This window comes from Citrus clementina, unplaced genomic scaffold (genome assembly GCF_000493195.1).
Source record: "Citrus clementina cultivar Clemenules unplaced genomic scaffold, Citrus_clementina_v1.0 scaffold_4, whole genome shotgun sequence".
Classification (NCBI taxonomy): Eukaryota; Viridiplantae; Streptophyta; class Magnoliopsida; order Sapindales; family Rutaceae; genus Citrus; species Citrus x clementina.
Genome location: NW_006262274.1, coordinates 20,363,144 through 20,387,086, shown reverse-complemented (window position 1 = coordinate 20,387,086; position 23,943 = coordinate 20,363,144). Strand labels below are relative to the sequence as shown.

Here is a 23,943-nt window from a genome sequence, read left to right as displayed (position 1 = left end):
CACATTGACAGATTGCAGACTGAGTGGGACCGTAGTCCAGTAAGAATGGCAAAAGCTGACCGGAGGCACTATCGGAAGCATAAGTGGAAGCAGGGCCTTCTTTGCTGTAGATTCTGATTGTTCTATCTTTCTATCAATAGGTTCAAGTTCGAAAATATATATACATCATCAAAATCTGATATTGTAGTTCTTTTTGTTTATCTACCCCCTTATAGTATGGTTTATTGAGCAATATAGATAGGTATACACCGTGATCCTCTTGATCTGGCTTGGATTGTACCGTGCGGTAGGTTTATTGCATTATGCATTGATTTTAGTCCCATTGGTCTGCGAGTATAACCTTAATTCTTCTAAAATTCATTCTCTTGATCGGTTTAATTTTTCTTGTTTACTGCTGTAACAGTGATTAACCGGCTTTGTATATTATGTATAGTTTTGTCTTCCGAAATTGGACTCCATTTCGGAATTTCCTTGTGTGAATCCGTGAGTGCGATCGATGGTTTGACACATTTCAAGATACCTTAATATTATTAATAAATGAATGTAAATCTTGATTTGCAAATTTTGTATGGCATGATGGACGTACACTTCCACCGTCCCACGTCTTTGTCTGGCACCTTTCGATTTACAGCCTCAATCCTTTTACGTGGTCAAAAGATGACCAAAGTTTGTCCCGCGTAAATCCGCTGAGCATGCAAAATGATTCACACCTTGAAGAGATGGCAAATCTTCGACAAAAGATAATTCCTTTTTTTTAAAAAAAAAAAAAAATTTAACCTTGGAAGTTAATTAGTCCCTTTGGAAAGCGAACGAGGCAAAATTTTCAAACGAAAGAACGCTAAAGGAAAATATTAATGCTAACAAAACCGTCCCAAGAAGTAGACCAATATTTTAGAATTGACAAACCCTACCACTCGTAAATATACAAAAGAAGAATTACGTAATTAAAGAAAATATTAAAAAAAATATTTGTGAAGATGACAAACCTATAAACACTCTAATCGTCTAGTATATGATATATGTCATATTAAATATGACATATATCATATGAACAGTGATAAATAATTAAACAGTTCTTGTCAAAGATATATATAATTATACAATAGAGACATTTTGGATAGTTTTTTAAAATACAAAGGCTAACAGGTATTGGCTCAAACCCTAGATAAGAATGATTTACCCCTCATCATTTTAGCTAAAATACACGTGACAAATTTTTATAAGAGACCAATGTACTCATGGAATCACTTTATTGTGAATTATTAAAGACTTTTTAAGTCAATTAAGCTAAGCTAGACGCCAAAAATTGGTGGTTATGTGATGTCAATGTCCTCTGAGAGTGCTTCCTCTTAAGCATTTGGAAATTGGAGTTAAAGTAGTTGAAGAAGCTACATATCCAGGCCATATAATTCTTGCTTGCTTAATGATTCAAGCTTAACGAATGAAATGAGCTGGCCTGCCTTCTCTTTTGCTAAGAATGATAAGAATTAAGTGCGTCACAGTTTCATTATCAAATATTTTCTTTCCCCAAATGAGCGAAAAAGATATATCTAGCTGTTGCTGTATCTCAAAAGTTACTAGCATTTTGGTTTGATGTCGATATGTGTAGCACTGTGTGGACATTATTGTTAAAATATTTGAAAATCAGGGGCCCTCTGTTATAATATGTGACAAAAACATATATGCAACTCAAAATCTCAAATGGTGTGAACTGTGAAGTCTCCCAAAAAGGCAAGTGTAAAAATAAGATATTTGGAGTACTTGTTTTGGAACTCTACAATTTTGTGCTTTGTGTACGAGTGTATGTGTCTTTTTCTCTCTCTTTCTTGGGGCTTCATCCTCTTGTTATAAACTCCAATTCACAAGCACAAAAAGATCATAAGCAAGCCAGCTTTGCATGCAAAATATTCATCATCTGCGAAAGCTTAAAGTAATTATGGAGCTGATGAGAGTCATCACTAGTGTGCTTTGCATAAGCCTCTATTTGTCGCAGACTCCTTTTGCTTCTTTGGAAATTCAGCTGCAACCAACCCATGATGTACAAGGTAATTAATTAAGAGCTTCTTCTAGCTCTCTCTCAGTCTTTCTTGTTTCTCTTTATCTTCTCTCTCCATGATCGTTAGCTTAATTAATGATTTTGTTGCGTTGCAAGTAGCTAAAGAAGTTCAACTTTCTCGACTGACGCTGCCGAGGAAGCTCAGAGTGCTCACTGCTGAAGTTAAAGGACTTGAAGCTCAAGACAAAATGACCCATAAGGAGGATGTTTCAGCTGGTAATCATCCATCTATTAACTGTGAATTATAAAAAGAACACTTGCATTTAGAAAGTTTTAAGTCCACGTTTGGTTGGAAGAAATGAGAGGAGTGGAAAGGTGAGGAGGGGAGCGAAAATAAGAAGAAAAGAAGATAAATTTCAATTCTATTGTTGGTTTGTCTCGGAATTCACCTTCTTCTCTTATTTCTTTCCCCTCCTTTCTTTTTCATTTCCTTCCAACTAAAAATTGAAATAAATTAAGGCATGCTCCCTTACTCCTAATTATTCACGTACGTCCATGTTCCATACAGATATGCATGCAAATGAACTGATTATCAATTCTAATTAAGCGGACAGTCTACGATATATCTATAAGATAAACAAAGTGTCTAAGGCCATGCATGCACATAATATTAAATTGAACCTTTAATACATAAGAGGTTTTCTTGATAATTTAAGGATTTACAAGGTATTTTGATATTTATGATTTTAAAATTATAATTACTACGAAATGGAAACTTCAATCTTGAAATAAATAGGTTCGGAGTCATTTCTATACATAACACACGTACATTAAAAAAGTCCATCATAACTTCAATGCTTTCTTTCTTTGAACCTCCGAGCTGACCCCTTTACACTTCTTTCGAATATTAAGCCTTTTTTTTTCTCCCTTTAAAGAGATGTTTTCCATGCTACAAAAATAAATAAATGATCTCGCAAAATCTGATAGCGCATATATAAAAAAACAAGCTTCCTACGTGTATGTATATAAAATTATGAATGATTATGTGATTAAAATATTTGAAATGTGAAATGGGTTAGGTAATACAAACAGGCTTAACAACAAGTACAAGAACAACAAAGAACAAGGAGTGAAGCCCGGAGGCGGGACACGGCAAGAATGGGTGGAAGGAGGAGACACGTCTCAATATTTTACGATGGATTATTCTCACGTCAAAAGACGACGCCCTATCCACAACAAGTCCTTGCCGGCCGCTGCTCCCTGAATACATGCCCCCCCGTGGAAACTGCCCCGCACTAACCTCTTTTGGTTTCCAAATTTTGTTATTGTATTTTAATTTTGTCTATATACTTTATAATTAATTAGTGATTCGCGGAGCGCTGCCGTACGTTATTTCTCTCTCTCTCTCTCTCTCTCTTTTTAAATACAAATCTATCCCATATTATGTATCAGTTTATGGCCGACATTTTTAACCCTATTTCTAAAAACTGGGGACCTTTATTTTCGAATGTAATAAGATAATCCGTGAATTTTCTCCCCTTTTTTTTTGGTTTAATTTAGTTAGTTAGCTACGAACTCCAATATTTCGGTAACGCGCTTTCACAAGTTACCAGCGAGTTTTTGTGTTTTGATGTGAATGGGTGTGTCCATTATCCTTGATAGACTCTACGCTTTATCACGCCGTACGCTTCGCATGTGATTTGTTTTTTTTTTGTAATCGATTGTCGACTGGGCTAATTAACCGAGGAAATCTTGTGTTTGACCATTTGCCACAATATTCAACCATTGACTTTGATTTGATTCACACATTAATCAATGTGCTAATTATTTTTTTTAAAATTTTTTTATCTAATACTTCCTTTTTTTTAGAAGCTATCTAGTAATACTTAATGAATAATTAACGATCAAATTAACTCATTGTTATATATGTATATCCCTTACAAAAAACAAAGAGCAATAATAATAGCTCGATTGCACCGGTGCTTGTTGCAAACTTGCATTGGCTAATTGTTTATAAAATAAAGTACTTCTAATATGTAAACAAAATTACATATTATATACAGAGAGTCATTCTCCAATGTATTTTCTTACTTTAACAAAGTCAAAATATCGTTAAAATATTAAAAAAAATTACTTATTTCAATACATTAGATATTATTTTTTAACTATTAGTGTATTTTAAATCTGTAACTTTTTATCTGTTAATAACATTCTTATTTTGTTAAAATGAGATTATCCTAATTAGACATGTATGTATGTATGTATTTTGCAAGGAAAGAAATGATCATACTTAATCGAGACAAACCTTCCTTACATAATTACATTTTAGATAATTTGTTGGATGATTTGTTTGTTTACACTGTGGTAAATGGGCTCAGTCCTTGATGCCAATATGAATATACATAAACCATGCTCAACCTAGCACGTGCCTTTATAAATAAATATCTATCTTGGCAAATCTTTTTTTTAATACTGTTATATAAGACTGTTACTGATATTACATCAGATATTATAATTAATATTTACAAATAAATTATACAATTGAGACCTCCTATTAGCATGTACTCCTCTGAAACATTTATATTTACAAACAACTTATACAACTAGGATATTCTCTTGACATGTACTGAAACGCTACTCAGATTTTTTAAACTCTCGAATATTTTAAACTCTCTCTAATATTTTTTAATATTTGAGAAGTGTCCACGCCACTCATATTTCGTAGGAAAAAGACTATTTCCACTCAATTATCTAATAATTAAAACATTATAAATGTAATAATTCTCTTACTGAGCCAATTGACATGTATATAAAAAAACAAATTTAATTGTATAGATATCAATTAATGCGATTGATAAAATCTAAATAAAAATAAGATATTTGGGATTCCATTCGGATCTCGTAAGTGGAGAAAAGAAATGTAATATTTGCAATAAGAAAACAGATTGAATTCTCCTCGCGACCAAACGAGGACTGTACTACGTACTCACGACAACATAATTAGCACGTAGTAGCAACACGTTTATGGAGTGAGTGACGGGCTGACATTGCTTGTCGCTTGATCATTTCGCATAGGGTTAATTTTGTCCTGCCCCCAAATGTTTCAACATTTTTCGCCACGCACCCATATATTTCGAAAATACTCACTCCATACCCAATTCCGTTAATTTGACCGTTATGTTTAACGGAACTATTTGAAATTTAAGTAAATGTCCGAAATACCCCTTATCTTGAATTAGAAAAAAATAAAATGAGATAAAATGTTAATTTAATAATTAATGTTTATATTAAAAAATTTTATTTAAAGGTAATTAATAATAATTCCATCAATTAAATTATCAAATAAATTTAATTTATCATCATCATATAATATTTCGCATATAAGAATGAAACGGCGTCGCATTAACTATCATAAACGTAGTAACGTACTAACGAAGGAGCAGGAGCTGCTAGCCTGCTGCTGCTGCTGCTGCTACTAGGGGCAGTACAAGAAGCAAAGGACAAACAAGAGATAGACCGGAACGTGAAAAAATGGAGAGTTTTTGGAACAAAGCCAAAACCTTCGCGGAAGAAGCGGCGAATAAGTCTCAATCCCTGACGAACTCCACGAAAATCGCCGATCTGTTCGCCGAGACTGCTAAAAAGTCTAAAGAATTCGCGCTGGAGGCGTCGAAGAAAGCCGATGAGTTCAAAACGGCGGCGCTTAAGCAAGCCGATCAGATCCCTATCAAGTCAATCACCGACATCATTCCGCCTCAGCTCGCCTCCTCTTTATCGTCCATTGCCAGCTCTTCCTCCGGCCCCACCGTCTCGGATTTGGAGCTTCAGAAGTTCGGCATCACCGATGACTTGAGAGACTTTGTTAAAGGACTCACTTCTAGTACATTCCAGAACTTTCCTATTCAAGGTTGGCAGAAAAGTAAATTAAGTCAAAATGTCTGTTTTTTTTTTAATAATTTTTGAAAATTTTGTTTTGTTCGTTTGTCTGACGAGTGTGTAGATGAAGCTGAGGCCTCTGATGTGCCAAACACGACGTCGAATGTACGGAAGGATCTGACGGAGTGGCAAGAGAGACATGCCACGCTTGTTCTCGCCACTGTCAAGGTTAGTTTCTTGTCAAGATTTTGTTGTTTTTTGCTTTAATAATTTAGTTCATCACAAATCAAGGAAAGAAACTGTGCGCTTATAAGTGATTGCCTGTAAATTTAAGGAGTGTGTGTTGTTAATTTGTATATTCTGTAGATTAAATTGGGAATTTGTCTTTGATGTTGTGAAGTGTACTTTTTGTTGCAGGGGATCTCCAAGTTAAGATATGAATTATGTCCGCGTGTTATGAAAGAAAGGAAATTCTGGAAGATATATTTTACCCTTGTGAGCACTCACGTGGCTCCGTAAGTAGCTTCTAATTTCCATGTACTCCCTGTTTTTGCTGTGATTTCCTTGCAGTTACAAAGTTATATTGATGGATGTTTTGGTATAAATATTGATGTTCTGTCAAGATTGGTTCATTTTTTTGGTTGCACTGTTAAAAGCAAAGAAATAAACCCAAGTATAACAATTGAATTCATATAATGTATTGTGGATGTTTATTCTTTTCAATATCATATTAATGGGTAAACTAAATTTCATCTATTGTTTAAATTTATATTACTCATAATGAATTATACAAATGAATGAATACATGATTTGGATCTTTTAGAGAAGTAGCTTGTTGTGTGACTGTATGGGTCATACATTTTAGTATAGTTGACAGTAACCACTTAAGCCAGTATTTGTCAGTTTCATTGTTTTGATACTACCTCACACTGCCCCATTGAGGTGGATTTTGATTGCTAAATGAGAAGAAGAGTTTTTTACATCGTACTTTTACAACTTGTATATAATTCAGCTTCATAAGAAAAACCTGGAATTTAACCACATATGCTTAGAAAATAAAGTTACTTATTTAATTAATGAAATTGGATCTCCTTTTCTTGCTATGCCAACAATCAGGTACGAGAAGCAGTACATGGAAGAGATTAAGCTCAAAGATGAAAAGAAGATGACAGATGATACTGTGAAGCCAACTCCAATTGTTGGGGAAACTAGTAAATCAGAGGTTACAGAGAAGAACTTGAAAAGTAGGACTTCAACTTCCTCATCAATTGAGCAGGACTTGGATACATATCTTTTGGGGGATCTTGAAGAAAGTGATGGAAGTGATGGAGGTCCAGGTATGTACCTTAACCTTCTGGGTTCGATGTCAAGATGAACTTCCATATGTAATCTTACATTTATTTTCAATCTGATTGTCACATATTTTTCACTTTGTACAAACTTTGATTGCCTGATCCTGGAGGCTATGATATGATTGAAAATTCAGTGCAGTTTTAAGTGTGTGAACTTTTCACACAATTCACTTTGAGGAATGTTGTTATTTTTGATGACGAAATAATGGATCAGTCCATTGTGAAATTGCCAAAGTGGTACTGACTGTAGGAAAGTTGAGCAGTTGCATAAGAGGATGCTGGAATGTCTCATGGAAACATGAAATGCTTCAGTGCTTTTTTTATTTGAAAACACTTGAGAGATATGTTATGGATAATAACTGGGGAAGCATCTCTTTTGGACAATAGTTCAACAGGATTTAGTTGTTGTTGCAATGACTTTATGGTTAACTCTTGGACAACCTCATTGTGCTGGAATAACATAGGGAAATAATTATTTAAATCAGTTTTCTATAATGAGCTGATCTAACCTGTCCACTATACTCCTCCCCATAAATACTTTGTTTCTTGCTGGTCATCATTGGTGCATGCAGTGTGCTCAAGTGTCGCCTGTTAGTTGTATTGTGTTTGTCACTTGCTGATCCTTTCTGATGAAGCAGTTGATACTGTGCCTAGAACAGGATTCTAGTTTTACTTTATCTATAAACCAACTTTTAAATGTGCAATAGAGAAACGAACTTTTGAATAAGCGTACTTGATCATTTGCATGTTTATCATCTTTGGTATTCATTTTGGCAACTATTCATTCAAGTTGTTAATTAGTACATTGTCTTTCAGATGACGCTGATGGGAACTTTGATGATGATTTTGACAAGATTGGCAATTCTGTAAGTTGAAATTATCTTATGATTTCATTTATGGCAATTCTGCGGCATTATCTGTCCGATATTGGCCCTTTTTGATTCACTTTGATGTAGCTTTGTGATTTAATTTGAGGATTCACCTCAATTTGGTTAACACGATATGCTGAGCATGCACTACCTGTACAAATGCAGGATGTTGAGGATGATAAGCATTCAGAGAAGGTGGAAGCTACTTAGAATAGGTTAGAATGCTGCCAGTTCAAGGGATTATACGAAATAAAAGAAAATGAAGTGTGGCTTTATCTGAAAGTTTGTTGGTGAATGTATGGTGGAGGTAGCTGGTCTGATTGGTTAGTTGGATAATCTTATATGTCTCCGATTTATTAGATTATAGTCTTATAGATATTAACTTCTTTGTGTAATTCTTTGTGTTGATGATGAAGGTAACAAGTTACAATATGTTAATCAAGCAGGGGGAGCTTAGAACCTTTATTTGCTTTGTACAGCACCATTTGGTTAATTCATAATTTTTTTTTTTAATTTTAGATTTCGAGAACATCTAAAGTTTATTCAATATGTGGTACTGATGAGCAAGAATGAATGCATGAATGTGAAAATAGCTACAACTGTGTTTCTTGAAATCGAATGCCCGGAGAGACCATACCTTGAGGCCTGCTGAAGGTGAAGCGTTCGATGAAGTTTGTAAAATGATTTAACTCTTGAAGGTGATGAAATGAAAGATTTTGTAAAACAGCTTAAATTCGTTTCAGAGACTATGATGAATGCGTTTTAATTGTTGTCTTCATGGAGATCACATAGCTGGTCTCCTTTCTTCGCGAAAATTAAAATTTAAAATCGAATCACAGAAATTAACAAACATTTTATTTTTGGTAAATTATCTCTACATTATTTTTATTTTATCATATATATATATATACACACACACCATCTTAAAATTTTGACATATTTTTTCACTGCCTTTGTCTTTAAATTTGTATCAATAAATCACTTTAATATTAAAAAATAAACATTTTATTCCTGAACAAATTAAAAAATTGTTTTCTTCTATAAAATTTTAAAAAACAAAAATATTATAATTATGAGAATACCCTTAAATTTAATAAAATAAATAAATCACAAATTCAATATATTAATTTTTTTAATTATATTTCATTTAAAAATTATCAAGTTAATTTTTGTAAACATCTTTATAATTTAATTACAAAAGTTAAATGAAATTATAATATAAAAAATTATAGTTACGAGATGTTAATTTATTAATCGTAATTTAATTTAAAAATTATCATCTTAGATTTTGAGATTTATTTATTAAATTTAAGAGTATTTTTATAATTATAATTTTTTATTTTTTAAAATTTTATATAATAAAATAATTTTTTAATTTATTTGGTGATAAAATATTTATTTTTAATGTCAAAATAGTTGATTAATATAAGTTTGAAAATAAAAGCGGTGTAAATATTATGTTAAAATTTTATGCTGTTTAGATGTATATGTATATATAGCACAAAATAAATGTGGTAAAAATATTTTTAAAAATAATGGTTTTTCTTAAAAAAAAAAATCTAACTCTTTGAACCATCTCCAGCTCCAACGCCTACGTATAAAAGAGCTCTTTAAACTTTGCGCTTTATCAAGCATCATTCATGGCTCAGACATCGCTCCTAACTTTGATTATACCCCGAACCTGTCGCTTAGAATTACTCCCCGCCATATCCTCTGCTCTTAACAGAGCAGGAGCACACACCCTGGCTTCATCTTCACCTCCACCTCCTGTCCCAAAGAAAATTCCATACGAAGCCTCGGCTCATGGGCTGACATGGCAAGACCCCTACCATTGGATGAAAAACACCAACGACCCTGATTTTATCAACTACCTCAACCATGAAAACTCCTATGCTCAAGCTTTCATGTCTGACACTCAAACCCTGCAACGTACTCTGTTTTCTGAGATGAAAAACCGAATGCCCTCCAACATTTCAACTCCTCCTGAGCGTTGGGGACCTTGGTTCGTCCATTTCCATACTTGCCCATTTTGCGGTTTTTCCTATTTGACCTTCTTTTATAAATTTCTAGACCTTTTTTTTTCCCTTGTTTCTAGAATGTTAAAATCTCGGAGTTAATTACTGTTAAATTAATTCTGCATATGCTTATTGAGTTATTGTCAGTATTTATGAATGCAAAGTTTAGATTTTATTCATAGAATGCAATCTCTGAGAAAATGTTCTCTCTTACTGTCAATTTGATTGATGACCTTGTGTATCATTAGTTAAATAGCATTTCCCTTTTGGCGGTAATTGTGTTTGAAAATCAATAGGGCCTGCTTTTATCGATACTTGCTAGGTTATACTACCAATACATACCAGAGGGGAAGGAGTACCCGCTTCTATGTAGGAGGTTAGAGACTGAAAAAAGTGGTTGGCTGCAGACAGTATTCCATAATGTGAGAGGAGGATTTGGAAAGGAGGAGATTTTGCTTGATTGGAATGAAATTGCTGAAAAATATGGTGAGTTTTGCTTGGGCCTATGGGCTTATGGCATTCCCCTTTAGTTAGAATTTTTGTTGAGCCGACACAGTTTTTTTATCCTTCCTTACTGGTTTTTGGCTAGTGTAAGGGCAAAGCTGATAATATGTCAATGTTAGTGTACTTCTGAAAGTCACTTGAGTCTTACCTTTGTCTTGGACCCTTTGTATTGCTTGTTGCCACACAGTTTTAACCCGGTTTTATTTTCTTTGAGGTTAATTTTACTTGGCATTATTGCTTTTCTAGGTTACGTTCATGTGGGTACATGCCGAGTTTCACCAGACCACAATTTTCTTGCATACACGATTGATACTTCTGGTGATGAACAGTTCATGCTTCAAATTAAGGATCTTAGAAATCAATGTATAGTTCCAAGGTTACCAGTTGATGGGGTTGTCAGCCTGGCGTGGGCTCAAGATAGCAGGACACTCTTCTATACAATCTCGGATGAGAATCAACGACCTCACAGGCAAATTCTGTTTTGTCTAACCATTTTACTTGGAGGTTGGGAATGCTTTCTCATCCCTTGTATTTAATTTTTGTTATTTTCCCTGGCAGGGTCCTCTGCACAAAACTAGGATCAGATAGTACAGATGATGCTCCAATATTTACAGAAGGTGATTCCGGCTTTTGTGTTGACATAACAAGTACCAAAGATGGCAAGTTTATAACTGTGAATTCTAACTCAAGGGCGTCTTCTGAGGAAGGTTTACTTATTTCTTACTGTTTTCTTTGAGTATGCAAGTTAAGCTTATTTTCTTTCTGGGAGGTTTATACTATTGGTTTTACAGGTTTATGTGATAGATGCGACCAATCCATTAGGTGGCTTGAGAAGAGTACATAAACGTGTTCCAGGAGTACAATATTTCTTGGAACATCACTATGGTTTTTTCTATATTCTTACGAATTATCCTTTTAGTGAAAATGAGGAGTGCTCTAGTGGAGACTATTACTTGGCTAGATGCCGAGCAGAAAAATTGTACTCAGCTAACTGGCAGGTATCTTTATTTTTCTAGTTGGCGTTCTTATTCTGTTAAATATCCATTTTTTTCCTTTTCCTTTCATATTTCTATTTTCGTTTCAGAATATCATTCTCCCTGGTGAAGATATTAGCTTACAGGACATGGACATCTTTGATGGACATCTGGTGCTTTTTGTCAGTAAGAAAGGTGTCCCCATGTTATGTTCCATCAACTTATCGATCAATTTTGAGTGTAAGGTATTCAAATATATTCTTTTTCATGCTCTTACGTGCATGGAATCATCAAAATCCCATGTTATTGCTTGTTATATTAGAGATAGTTTTCCTATTTTATATGCATCTTCTAAAGCTACTCAATTTTGTTGAAGCACATCATAATACTTTCATCAATATAGCAATATATGACAACTACTGTAGCATTTTAGCAAATGGAAACTGGAATTTACTTTGGAACATGTTATGGTACTATTATTTTATTGAATATTATTGTGCTCTGAGAAATAAGTTACATCTGTGCACATGGGTATGGCTTCCCTTCAATATGTAAGCATTAACATATAAGATAGAAATCAACTTATAATATGCTCAGAAACAAATTTTTTAAAATCTCTCTTACATATAAATTAAAGTGTCTACCTTTAGTTGTTACACTTATAAACATATTCCTCATATTCATTTTTAACAAGTTTGAACTGATTTTATGCAGTACCAGATGGAGATTGAGAATCTTAACCCTTGGTTTTTTCCATTGCCATCATCTTCATGTAGCATTGTTCCTGGTTCAAACCATGATTTCATGAGCTCTGTATACCGGGCGGTACTCTCATCTCCTGTGGTATAACTTCTCATAAGCTTAGTTGCTTGACTGGATTTGATGCTTTAAAACTCTCTGTTTCATTCAGTCTCCCCTTCTTTCAAGTAGCCAGTTGTATCTCAGAATTAGTAGACTACCTGAGGCACAACTACCTAGGGCCTGGTCTCTTGATTGCATAATTATAACAACTTTCCAACTTCTGGCTCTACCTTAGATATGATGAAAGAGAAAAAAATATCAACATCTATCTGGTTCCTTAAATTCCTTTAACTTCTCTCTTGAAATACACAGATGCCTGATATGATTGTGGACTACGACATGTCAAGACAGACATTCTCAATAATACAGCAAGAGGAACTACGTGGTACTTCTGATGGTGCCGGATTGAATTCAGCTGCATGTGAGCTGGAAACCAATGAAGTTATTGACACACGAAACTGTGAGGACAACAATTACCAAAATAGTGGGTTGCAGGGATGGAAGGTGCTTTCCAGACTCTATTCTTGCGAGAGGAAGGAAGTTGTATCTCATGATGGTGTCAAAATTCCTCTCACTATTTTGTACTCTCGAAAAGCTTGGCTGAGGGATCAGTCTTCTGGACTCTTACAGGCCTATGGAGCATACGGAGAAGTTCTAGATAAAGGTTGGTGCACAGACCGACTAAGTTTACTTGATCGTGGTTGGGTGGTGGCATTTGCTGATGTCAGGTTGGTTAATTGGATTTTGTTTGACATAATGTGTATGGTGTTGGCAAATTTTGTTTGACTAAGTTTATCATTGAGCAACTGGTAAGTTCGTTTGGGTGGTACAAGTAGCATATTGGAAACTGTTTAAATGCTACCTTCTTAGCTTATGTAGAATGTGTCTGTTGTTGCCTGTGAAAGATTTATATTTTGACCGACAACTCTTTTTGTGGCCAGGGGTGGTGGCGGTGGTGATTCTTCATGGCATAAATTTGGTAGTGGGTTATACAAAAGAAATTCTATCCATGACCTTACATCATGTGGCAAGTACTTGGTTAATGAAGGCTATGTTTGTAAAGATAAGCTCTGTGCCATTGGATATAGTGCTGGGTGCCTTCTTGTAGGAGCAGCTATAAATATGTACCCAAAATTGTTTTGTGCTGCCATTTTGAAGGTTAGACTTTCAGCAGTATTTATACTATTGTTTTACAAGTATTTGGATGCTCTATAGGTTAAACTAGCATTGTGTTCTTGGGATTTTTTTTTTTTAATTTATATCTTAAAGCCCTGTTGAATGAAAGGATTTTGATAATGTGGCAAATGTTTAATTTCATGAGGTTCAATATTTTCTTTCCGTTCTTTGTTCTTCAAAACCAGTTGGATCTTATACATACATTTTGTTTTACTGGTTCTTTCTTGTTGTTCTTGGAGAAGAGGAAAGGAAAACAATTAAAGAGCCATTAGGCAAACTGCTGGTATCTAATGTTGTTATTTGTGTATATACCCTCTGTTAATATAAGTTGGCACTGATGTTTGCACTGTACTTATGTCAGGTACCATTTCTTGATATCTGTAATACAATGTTGGATCCCAGTTTACCTCTCACCAAACTGGACTATGAAGAATTTGGGAACCCCCAGATTCAATCCCAATTTGAGTACATCCGAAGTTATTCTCCTTATGATAACATTCCTTCGGGTGTTTGCCATCCTTCTGTGCTTGTTACTGCATCATTTCATGACGCAAGGCAAAATCACATCTTGTGCTTTCTGTTGTTTATAAATACATGGACATATATATTTTACCTTGTGTTTTATACTTGCCCATACATTTGTTTATATCAGGATTGCAAGCGACTATTGCATCGAATAACTTGTATTGATAGAAATTATCATTGATTATCATCAGGGTTGGAGTCTGGGAAGCTGCCAAATGGGTGGCCAAAGTACGTGATAGAATGTGCTCTGCTTGTTCTCATTCAGTTATTCTGAAGACAAATACGACCGGAGGACATTTTGGTGAAAGTACGTGATAGAATTGCAATGTGCCATTTAAATAACAATGAAGCTTACTAACATGAGGTGTTAATAATATTTCTTCCCCTCCTTTTTCCTTTTAATAAAATTTATGAGGTATGAAATGTCTTTGAGTTGAGCAATAATCAGCACTTGAGATGTCATCGTTTATTTATTTCTCTCAACTCGTCTTCTATTGCGCATCATTTTTTTCCCCCTTTCTAAGAAAGGGAAATTGAGTCCTTGTGGAAGAAATGTCACTTCTACTCGGAGATGCGTGCAATTTGCCTGATCTGCCTCCATTGGCTTATGCTTCTTCAAACAAATAATCAAACAATTTCTTATTACTTTTCGTGCCACAGGCTTCTTAATCATAAGATATACGGCAGAAGGTGTAACATGCATAAAGGTTTTGCTGCGTATACTAGAAATATGTTGGAAAGTAAATCATAGTTATAGAAGAGAATTGGATGAAGAGATGGATCAGTCACAGCACTAAATTTGGGTTCAAAGAATCTGAATCTGTGGATGTAAATGTGAAGGAGAAACCAGCTAAGTTGGAGCTGAACAGCTCTTTTGGAGAGGCCAAAGCTTGTGCTAAGTTCTGGGTGATTGTATTTGCAACCGCAGCTTTGATGCTGTCAATGCAGTTTCTCCTTGGGAAGCTGCAAAAATTGATGAAAAATGCGCACTGGTCCTCCATCGGTTTCCATATCATCCTTCTCATCCACGTGAAAATGACTAGCATGCTTTAATATTTTGAGAGAGAGACTCAATGGCTGTAATCGGGAATTTACCAAAATAATGGATTTCTAATGGTTTCATGCAATGCAGGATTAAATCAGAACCAGTGTAAGCGATTTGCTTCCTTTTACCACATTACTTGTGGCATATCAAAATACTAATTACCCTGCTTCAAAGATTCGTGACGTGGTGGTTGTTACTTGTTGCAAGATACTCAAATCTGATGCTTACCATTCCACAATTGGCTCATCAAAACCTATTGGAATGATAGGTACAGACCAATATCATACTTCTCTAGCTCATGCCGTCCTGAACTTGCATATATCATGAATTGCCTTACATTTGCCGTATGTTCCAATACCTGAATTCGCAGATATATATGCTGTAGATCATTTTCATCTCGTCTTTGAGGGACGAAGATCATATACTCAAGGAACTGCCATCAGAGCAGAGGAGGAAAGCAGAATTGGAATAGGTCTATTGGGTACCTCTGCTGCTTGGCAGCTGGAGATATTACTTGAACAGTTCCCGTTTCTTTATCTTCTTTGCTAATCATCTGGCTAATTTTTCCTATTCCATTTACAGTTAAATTATTATTTATGAACTTTTGGCGCTGATAGTTTTTCGCAGTTACCTGGGATTTAGGACGACAGTTCTTCCAAACAGAAAGGTGTAATGAATGTTAGATTCAATGCAGAAAAGTGCAAATCTTTTGCTAGTATTTTTTTCAAAGTACTCTCAGTTGCAGAAGATCATTTCTCCGTCCTTTTCAGCGTGAGGCTGTTTTCAACGCTGTCCTGCTTTTGCACATGTTTGTCTAAATGGGATGGGGATGATCAGAAAGTGACAGGAAAGTGGATACAAAAGACTTCGTTGGTGTAGACACGACAGTAGACAATGGACCATGCTTCCAATTAAGACATAATTCTACATTATTATTATCATAGGCACAATTGGCAAAAACATCAAAGACGTGACGTGGCTATGAGAAGATTACTGATCATTTTGGGCATAAGCTATCGAACTCCTGGGCAGAAAAATATGTTTAATAAAGAGTAGTACTTGGACTTTAGGGACGTGACTTATTTTTAAAATATATTCTACAGCATGCCAAGCCATGGGAATTGTCTAACCAATTCCAAAGTTCTAATATTAATGGGGTTTCAGTGCCATCAAAATAACTAATCATTTGAAAACACTGCAAAATGTAGGGAATTCCAACCCTACTCTCTCTACGGCTTTTGACTAATAGTTTCCAAAACACAAACCTATAATCTGCTCCATCACAAGAATCCCCACTAGGAACCAGAAAACTGATGCAGTTTAAGAGCATGTGTTACTAGGTCAGAAAAACATTAGGAAAAGAATTTAAGGAGCTCAACCCTGGCAACTCAACAAACTCTCAGAGGACAAGCAACACAAAGAAATCAATTCTTACAGGAGTTGATTAGCAGGACTTTGGAAATCTAATGTGAAAGTCAATTATCCAAAGTACAGTTTATATTCTTCTATACAAGCAACATTCCAACAAAAAAATTGGAGAGATGTTTATCATCAATTTGTTAGGGCAAATTTAGTATGGCACAAATAACTAATTTCTTGCTCAAGCTATAGTCCCTAAAGGGCCGCATTTCATATATCTGAATCATTATATATGATACAAGCAAAATACAGGCATTGGCATCCCCTGAATATAAATCACAAAAACTACATAAATGAAATTCAAGGTAAAAGCACTTAACCACAAAATATCGTAAGCACCCAAGAAAACTAAATGCATTGCATGTACGATAATTTCAGGAGAAAACCAAACGGAAAGGCTAGGAAAGAAGAAGAAACTGGGTGAGAATGAAAGATTCAGGAAATCCATAATAGTCTTATTTCCTCAACCGCTTTTGACTGTGATCTGAATCCTCTCCGCTGCTTACATCCCTAAGTTTGGCCATTGCTTGATTGATCGATGGCGGATTTTCCAAGTCCTGGAAAGAATTTGAAGACCGATATTTTCAACTAAATCCACAGAAACGGCTTTAAAATAGTGCATTATAAATTTGAAACAGATCAAAGATTCCCCATTCTAACCAACCCACACACACCTAGATCAAGATCATTCTGCTATCCACCCACTTTATACCTTCGCAACAGATGCCTCAGGCATGAGCCCTCTGTTTGCTCTCTTCCCAAGATCAATCTGCACGGAGATGTTGGCCTGCGACAGATCTATACCAGCACTCTCCAATGCTTGTGTCAAATTGTTTAACAACCTGGTTGGTACCAAATTTGAAATATATTAGCAGCTTGCAATATAGCACCCAAACCTTAATGAATGTAACTGTTTATTTTTACAGTAAAGTTGGGCAATAGCCTGAGACCCTATAAAATTCAACAAAATTTCAAGGAAAGGCCTATCATCAGTAGACAGTAAATAGACACAAACTCCTTATCTATTCCCAATCCAACAATTTATGAAACAGATCAATACACATCCAAATGTGGAACTTTCAAAGATTTAAAGTAAATGACCCCTAAGAAAAATTTTGAACTTCCTAAAGCTACACAGATGGCAATCACATTTTCAACTCTAATAGGAAAGCAACAATAAATTCAAACGAAGATATAGAATCTCGGTGAAAATCCAACACAGAGAAGGATCTCCTTTTTGTAAATGGTAATAGTCTACATGCAATTGATGCACCATATACTTACAGAAATTTAGACAATCGATATTCTTAAATTGAAACAAATAGAAGAAAATCTTAAGATGTTTAAGTATGCACCCCTGTGAGTATATGCTTGATATATTGATCGTCCCCCCGTCAACTGTCAGCTCTTCCTGTTGGTTCATTGTATCAGTAGTAGCAGGACACTCATTTGACTGTGCATCAGAGACTGGTCTCTGAAGAGGATGCAGCAGCACACTATCACTTCGGGCAGGAGCAGGCAAATTTCCCTGTAAAGGCATGGATATAGATATTCCCTTGTTTGCCACCTCAGGTTGCCGATCCATTGGTTTGCAGGCAATATCCCGGTTAGGATCAGATTCTACAGGAGTCTGTGTGCTAGTAAGCATGGTTGGGGACATACTGATGCTATTGTCATCAAACTTCCCAGGAAACATAGACCCTGGACCAGAACCATTTTTTATTGCATGAGGTTGAGTGGCAAAATTCTGGACACGCCAGTGACTATTTCTCTGTTTTAAGCGGAAGAAAGATGAGTTATAATGAGAAGTTTTATGAGCCAAACAACCATAATATTGAAATACAATCGCAATTGATATTCAGTATTCACCACCAATATATTCCATCAGTGTTCACATTAAGCTTTTTTACCATGAAGGTTTATAACCTCTACAATTAACATGTGTCATGTGATTCTTTATATTCTTGCACAAAACTACACAAATGTTTCTTTCAAAACTTTTTATAAGGATGTCTGTATCATGTATACAACCTAAATTACACTTAACCATTGAAATCAAGTACTGTAAGATATGATGTGTTAGATTAGATGCTTCAAAATTTTATCCTTGTTCTCTGTCAACTAATATAATTGGATATTCCAATTATATCTCAAAAGATGCACTGCGTGTACCAGGAGTGCGCCGGTAACTAAATCAGTGTCAGTGAATGTGCATTAACCCACAAGAATGCACTCAAGTAAACCACATACATAGACAATATATAATATCCGAGTATCAGAACTTTACCCAAGGCATCAATTTTGTGGGCTCAGCACTCCAATCCTGGTAAGAAACCTCATACTTCTGCACTTTTTCCTGCAGATATTGCACATACTCAATCACCTGCAAAGGAAAATTTACATTACTCAACAAAATATAACGACAAAGTTCCTCAACTGAATTTAACACGCAAGTACTCAACATACCTCTAACAAGAACGAAGCCGTATCTCTCTTCTGATCACTATGGGGTATGATCTCTCTCAATATCTGAAATCTGAAAAAGCAACAGATTTCAGCACGCTGTCAAAACAAGTTTAAAACTTTAACCACAAAACAGTCCCATGAACAGTTAATACCCATGCCCAGTAGCAGAAACACACGAAATTGAGAAACATGTAAACATTACAAGCTCGCAAACTTAACAAAAAGTTAACTTTACAAGTAAAGTAAAAATGAAAAAAAGAAGACGATGACAATAAGAAGAATAACAAAAATACCTCTCGTTAATTTTGCTTCTTCTTCTCTGTTCAGTAACAGAATGCTTCGATCGTATAACACTGGCCTTATCGCTGTTTTTGCCATCTACCAATCGAGAATTTTTTAGGAAAAAAAAAAGGACTCTAAATATTTCATTTCTTTTTAAAGAAACATAATACGTATGAAAGAAAGAATCAAATGGATCTGATACCTTTGGCGTTTGAGTTAGTAATGTTAGAAGCAGCTTCTTTCTTGGACATGAATTCGTCGTCCTCGTACTCTTCCTCCTCTCGATTTCCTTTCGTTGTTCTCATTCTCTGCTTCAATTTCGAAGTCATCGAATTATTAGCAAATGAATTGAATCCAAAATTCAAGATTTTAATATAAAATTACCTATAAATTTCCCTTTGTCTTTATTTTTTTATCTTCTCCGGCGAGAGAGGTGGAGCTGGCACACTCAGGCGATAATCAGTTGTTTTTGCAAGGAAGTGGGACGGGATGCCATGTGGGCAAGCTCATGTCATCCTCGTGAGGCCAGTCCCCAAACGACACCGTTGCTTTGACTAATAAATTTCTTGCCTTATTTCTGTTTCCACGTGAATGAACATGAAACGTAATAGCTTTTAACGAAATCTGATATGGACCTCGAGTGGGGCCAAGCGACCAATCTTTCCCAGTGGGGTCACGAGCGTGGGGTTCACGTGATGGGGTAATAGTCACATGGCCACTGCAAAAGGTCGTAACCCAAACAAAACCAAATACGAAAATTGGGCCCAAACCTTGGGCCTGGTCCAATCCCCCCTTGCACCGTTAAAGAAAATGTTCAGCGGCCACCAAAAATGAAAACAGTCGTACACATTTTCTAGCACATCGATTACGCCATGACTTTAGCAATTCTCTTCATCAATTCAACACAGCCCCCAACTATTGACTTTTTCGTCATCGTCATCTCGCTGCTTTGCTGCCACCACGGCTGTGTTGATCATTATCATCATCAGCTGCCATTCAATTTGTTGATTGGTGCCAAACTGGATTCAAGTGTGGTATCAATTACCAGCCTCCAACTGTTCGAGTGGTGATCTCGCGAAGGTGCAAAGGACTGTGCGCATGACAGCGAACTCAACTAGTATTGCTAAGGTATTTTCTCGCATTGACCACAATTTTGATTTGATGTAATGCCAAGAGGGCATAGAGAAAGGTGAGTTATTTGAAACCCGTGAGGATTTTGCAGCTTTGGAGAAGGATTATGAGGAGGTTGGTGCTGAATCTGACGAGGGTGAAAATGGATATGAGGGAGATGATCTGTGTTTGTAATTTTTTAGGCTTGTGTTCTTTTGATTGCTTCTTTGATGTAAGGTTGGATTCTAGTTGCATTGGTTCTCATTCTGCTGCTTTTACTTTTTTGGTTGGCTATGCGGCTGTGTATTGTTTTTCCATTGTATCCATGGCCTGTTAGAGAATTGGAAAAGGATAAAAAAATACAGACATCCGGGTTTGAAACCCGCAATTCAGAAACCCGGATTTTCCCAGGTTAAACCCGGTCCGGACCCGAAGGTAAATTATCCGGGTTTATATCCGGATCCGGAATACCAAATTAACATCCGGGTCCGGAACCGGAACGGCTAAACCCGGACCCGGACCTGGAATTTGCCATCCCTACTTACGATGTTCACTTTAGCAATAAAATCGAAACACTCGACTGGCGAACAAATGTCTAACCCTGAGTTCAAACAAAAATGGTCAAGGAGAGTCATGTATTGGTTTCTAACGAAAAAGACAAACCAAAAGTCGGAGTAATTTAAATTTTCTGACGAGATTAATTAAGATGAGATAAATTAAGAAGTAAGTGATAGATAATATCATCTTATATTGTTTGATTAATTTGTAGTCTTAACACTATTTAAAAAGTACCATTAAATTATGTTACGTATCCAAATGTTCATCGGGTCCGGCTATGGTGCCCCTCGATACCATACTCTCATTTTTTGTCTTTAGTTGTTGGTAAATTGCACTTAACTCCTTACTTTCTTTTTTATTTACATTTTCACTCAAATGTAATGAAAAATTATAGTTAACTCGTTACTCTAACCCCTAAAATTACTCTTCAAAGTTCAAACATATTTTCATTTAAAATTTTTTATTCCTAAACTATCCTCATATAATGAATATATTTATAGGTTCAAATATTCTTATCCTTTAACTTTAGTTTTCACTCATTAAAATTATTTGATCATGAACAAAATATAATTCTCTAATATAATAAAATCTAAAAAAATCTATTTTATAATGGGTGTTTAGGAAGTGAGAAAATGAAAGAAAATGGGGGGACATGAGAGAGAGAGGAGAGAGAAAAAAAGAGTAATGATTAAAAATTAAAATATTATTATTGAGTATTGTCTCATAGCATATGCACCTAGAAATTATAGCTTTAAATTCTTCATGTCTAGAAGCGGGTAAAAGGTTCGGTGGTTGAAATAGAAAGTTTTGAGCAATTTATTTGTAATCATAACAATAAAATTACCAGTGATTGTATGCAATTTTTTTTTTAACTTATAATGATTAGAACCAAAATGAGAAAAATATTTTTGGAAACAATTGTGATGGTAATTAATCTTTTTCTTCCTTAATTTTAATAAGGGTATAAGTAAATTCTATATGATCAAGGTGGTTGATGGTTAAATAAATAAAAAATCTAATAGATGAGGATGGGCTAATCACATTAAGAGCAGAGTAATACATGTCAATTTATTTAGTGTGCAGTCAAATTTATCCTATAGTAAATAGTGATTATTAAATAGTATATAGATCTATTATATATTAAATAATTAATATATTAATGCAAATTTTAAAATAAGTTATAAAAAAGTCAAACTAGGTAATGGACTTAGGTGTAAAAATTTAAAACGATTTGGAGTTATATTTCAAAATGTTGAAACTTTATTATTTTTTAACGAGCAAGCAAACAATAGGGATTGTAGAGCTAATAACCTATTAAATCCATCTAAGCCATTGAACTACTTTGATGTTAAATCTATGACTCATAATAGCTGATAAGAAAATGATAAAAAGTGGGGGTATGGTGTCACAGGGGCACCATAGCCAGACCCATGTTCATCATATAGTAGAAATTAATGTTTACGAGATTATCACCTTATGATTATTTTGTTTGAAAAAACTTTTACCAAATATTAAAAATAAAATCTTGAATATTTATGAGTATAGATTTACTCAAAAACTTATCAATGGAGTTTAACTCTTGCTCAGATACATCCCATCACATGGAAATTCTAAAAAATTCAAAACATTAGTGCCCCCATACGAATCGTCGCCTCTGAGGGGAAGAACCCACTTTATGATCAACAATTAAAATTGTGTGCGTCAATCTTTCTTGCCCTATTCTTTTATTTGCTTTAATTTATAGTTGCTTATTTTATCTGTTCATGCTTTAGATGCCTTGGGGATGAAGTGAAAGAAAATTTTCAAAAGCATAATGGGCATAGTAGTATCTAAGCCAAATGATTGTGAAAATCTAGAAGCTGATCAGAATGACAAGTTTATGGAGGAGGAGCTCAAGGATAGGCCGGCGAGTGTTGAGTTGGTTGCCGGCGGCCACGACGAGGAGAATCAATCCGATTTATACAATTCTGAAGAGGAGAATGAAGACAAAGAAGTGTGCTTGGTTGATGAGAAAGACTCGTGGCAAATAGTCCTCTCAAGACTAGACAAAAAGGAAGAGTCTAAATCGGTATGTATGTCAAACTTAAAAATTGATGTTCACTTTTTTTTTTCCTATTCATTTCATTTATAGTTTATGTTAGGTAAATAAGAGCACCAGCTCGGTCATACCATCGTCCCCACCTCGGGGTGGATCGCCTCAGCCGAACGGTACGAGCAGAACACTGAAAATGAGCCCTCTACAAACATGAGCCAACCAGAGACGAATACCAGCCACAGGAGTATACCGACCAGAGACAAATACCGAGCCGATACCCATCCCCCAAAGAACGGAAACACGATCTCACAGAATCACGATAGTTGCGCATTTTCCAGAACCGTTGAGGGAGACGCGAGATCCCACGTTTGCCCACAATGTAGCAGTTAGAGTCCTATAAAGAGCTACCACTACCCGAAAAAGGGGGGATGAAGGGTGAATGAAAACGTGGGACAGCGGCTATAAAAGAGGAAGAAATCAATGAAGAAGGGGAGAGAAAAAATTGAGACCAGACCATTTTCAATAAAAATCGTGAGCCAATTATAAGCAATTTATCGAATCTAAATTGCACAGTTTTTCCGTAAACACATTGTGCTAACTTAGGCATTGGAGGGTTTACGCCGGTAAAACCATCGGCGTCTCTGATCCGTTTTTGTGAATGCAAGCTTAGTGGGAGAAGGAAGGCCCATTCCAATCTCAGTGACTAGAATAGCTTTTGGGGCAAGAAGAAGTCAACATCTTCATTAACGATTACGTAAGCGTTGGTGTAAAGATCTGGTCGGGCAAATGACGAGCAGATTTAAGCATCAACAGTTTATGCTCCTGAATTTGTAGTTCAATGAAATATTGTCGTATTGGAGGAGAAAAGAGGAAGAGAGATGAAGAGGGGAGTTTAAAATATACATGTTATATATATGACTTGATCACTTGGTAGCTTATA

At 35.4% G+C, this 23,943-nt stretch overlaps 5 protein-coding genes across 11 annotated transcripts in view; 4 read left to right on the top strand and 1 right to left on the bottom strand.

Annotated features, from left to right (window-relative positions):
* The window catches only part of LOC18045192, a 5,868-nt gene extending 5,490 nt beyond the window's left edge, over positions 1-378 (top strand). The window contains exon 6 of the mRNA XM_024186295.1: positions 12-378. Coding sequence (XP_024042063.1) covers positions 12-117 — 106 coding nt within the window. The 3' untranslated portion in view covers positions 118-378. The remainder of the gene's footprint in view (positions 1-11) is intronic.
* A 1,515-nt stretch (positions 379-1,893) lies between these two features.
* LOC18045191 (probable root meristem growth factor 8) lies at positions 1,894-3,297 on the top strand. The gene is made up of 3 exons (XM_024186749.1): positions 1,894-2,045; positions 2,156-2,272; positions 3,076-3,297. Exons 1-3 carry the CDS (start codon positions 1,898-1,900, stop codon positions 3,258-3,260), a joined length of 450 nt encoding a protein of 149 aa, XP_024042517.1. The 5' UTR covers positions 1,894-1,897; the 3' UTR covers positions 3,261-3,297.
* Positions 3,298-5,403: 2,106 nt separating this feature from the next.
* On the top strand, positions 5,404-8,640 carry LOC18045190. The gene is made up of 6 exons (XM_006437787.2): positions 5,404-5,903; positions 5,997-6,100; positions 6,290-6,387; positions 6,989-7,209; positions 8,041-8,090; positions 8,259-8,640. Exons 1-6 carry the CDS (start codon positions 5,528-5,530, stop codon positions 8,301-8,303), a joined length of 894 nt encoding a protein of 297 aa, XP_006437850.1. The 5' UTR covers positions 5,404-5,527; the 3' UTR covers positions 8,304-8,640.
* A 1,032-nt stretch (positions 8,641-9,672) lies between these two features.
* Positions 9,673-14,467, top strand: LOC18045189 (dipeptidyl aminopeptidase BI). 5 transcript variants are annotated; one of them, XM_024185766.1, is made up of 11 exons: positions 9,673-10,095; positions 10,431-10,594; positions 10,859-11,081; positions 11,171-11,315; positions 11,404-11,610; positions 11,697-11,831; positions 12,301-12,429; positions 12,700-13,115; positions 13,329-13,545; positions 13,925-14,118; positions 14,280-14,467. In XM_024185766.1, exons 1-11 carry the CDS (start codon positions 9,734-9,736, stop codon positions 14,401-14,403), a joined length of 2,316 nt encoding a protein of 771 aa, XP_024041534.1. In that variant the 5' UTR covers positions 9,673-9,733; the 3' UTR covers positions 14,404-14,467. The 5 variants fall into 5 exon arrangements, 3 of the variants coding, with proteins under 3 accessions (XP_024041534.1, XP_024041535.1, XP_024041536.1); XR_002905961.1 differs by lacking the exon at positions 13,925-14,118 and having other exon boundaries at positions 12,700-13,051; positions 14,280-14,351; XR_002905960.1 differs by lacking the exon at positions 14,280-14,467 and having other exon boundaries at positions 12,700-13,051; positions 13,925-14,017.
* A 2,221-nt stretch (positions 14,468-16,688) lies between these two features.
* LOC18045188 (transcription factor BIM2) lies at positions 16,689-19,874 on the bottom strand. Of its 3 annotated transcripts, none has more exons than XM_006437784.2 (8): positions 19,685-19,874; positions 19,503-19,608; positions 19,312-19,396; positions 19,019-19,088; positions 18,840-18,935; positions 17,908-18,323; positions 17,265-17,394; positions 16,689-17,109 (listed from the first exon to the last, which is right to left on the bottom strand). In XM_006437784.2, the coding sequence occupies exons 2-8, from the start codon at positions 19,603-19,605 to the stop codon at positions 17,008-17,010; spliced, it is 1,002 nt and encodes a 333-aa protein (XP_006437847.1). In that variant the 5' UTR covers positions 19,606-19,608; positions 19,685-19,874; the 3' UTR covers positions 16,689-17,007. The 3 variants fall into 3 exon arrangements, with proteins under 3 accessions (XP_006437847.1, XP_006437848.1, XP_006437846.1); XM_006437783.2 differs by having other exon boundaries at positions 17,020-17,109; positions 17,227-17,394; XM_006437785.2 differs by lacking the exon at positions 19,685-19,874 and having other exon boundaries at positions 19,503-19,668.
* Positions 19,875-23,943: the final 4,069 nt, after the last annotated feature.

Coding starts and splice junctions, on each gene's coding strand:
- LOC18045188 (XM_006437785.2), bottom strand. CDS start 19,629: ATGACTTCGAAATTGAAGCAGAGAATGAGAACAACGAAAGGAAATCGA. Junction 18,324..18,839: donor CCACAAAATTGATGCCTTGG/GTAAAGTTCTGA, acceptor CGCTTAAAACAG/AGAAATAGTCACTGGCGTGT. Junction 17,110..17,264: donor CTGAGGCATCTGTTGCGAAG/GTATAAAGTGGG, acceptor AATTCTTTCCAG/GACTTGGAAAATCCGCCATC.
- LOC18045189 (XM_024185766.1), top strand. CDS start 9,734: ATGGCTCAGACATCGCTCCTAACTTTGATTATACCCCGAACCTGTCGC. Junction 10,595..10,858: donor TGAAATTGCTGAAAAATATG/GTGAGTTTTGCT, acceptor TTGCTTTTCTAG/GTTACGTTCATGTGGGTACA. Junction 11,316..11,403: donor ACTCAAGGGCGTCTTCTGAG/GAAGGTTTACTT, acceptor TTGGTTTTACAG/GTTTATGTGATAGATGCGAC.
- LOC18045190 (XM_006437787.2), top strand. CDS start 5,528: ATGGAGAGTTTTTGGAACAAAGCCAAAACCTTCGCGGAAGAAGCGGCG. Junction 5,904..5,996: donor CCAGAACTTTCCTATTCAAG/GTTGGCAGAAAA, acceptor ACGAGTGTGTAG/ATGAAGCTGAGGCCTCTGAT. Junction 6,388..6,988: donor GTGAGCACTCACGTGGCTCC/GTAAGTAGCTTC, acceptor GCCAACAATCAG/GTACGAGAAGCAGTACATGG.
- LOC18045191 (XM_024186749.1), top strand. CDS start 1,898: ATGCAAAATATTCATCATCTGCGAAAGCTTAAAGTAATTATGGAGCTG. Junction 2,046..2,155: donor ACCAACCCATGATGTACAAG/GTAATTAATTAA, acceptor CGTTGCAAGTAG/CTAAAGAAGTTCAACTTTCT. Junction 2,273..3,075: donor TAAGGAGGATGTTTCAGCTG/GTAATCATCCAT, acceptor GAAATGGGTTAG/GTAATACAAACAGGCTTAAC.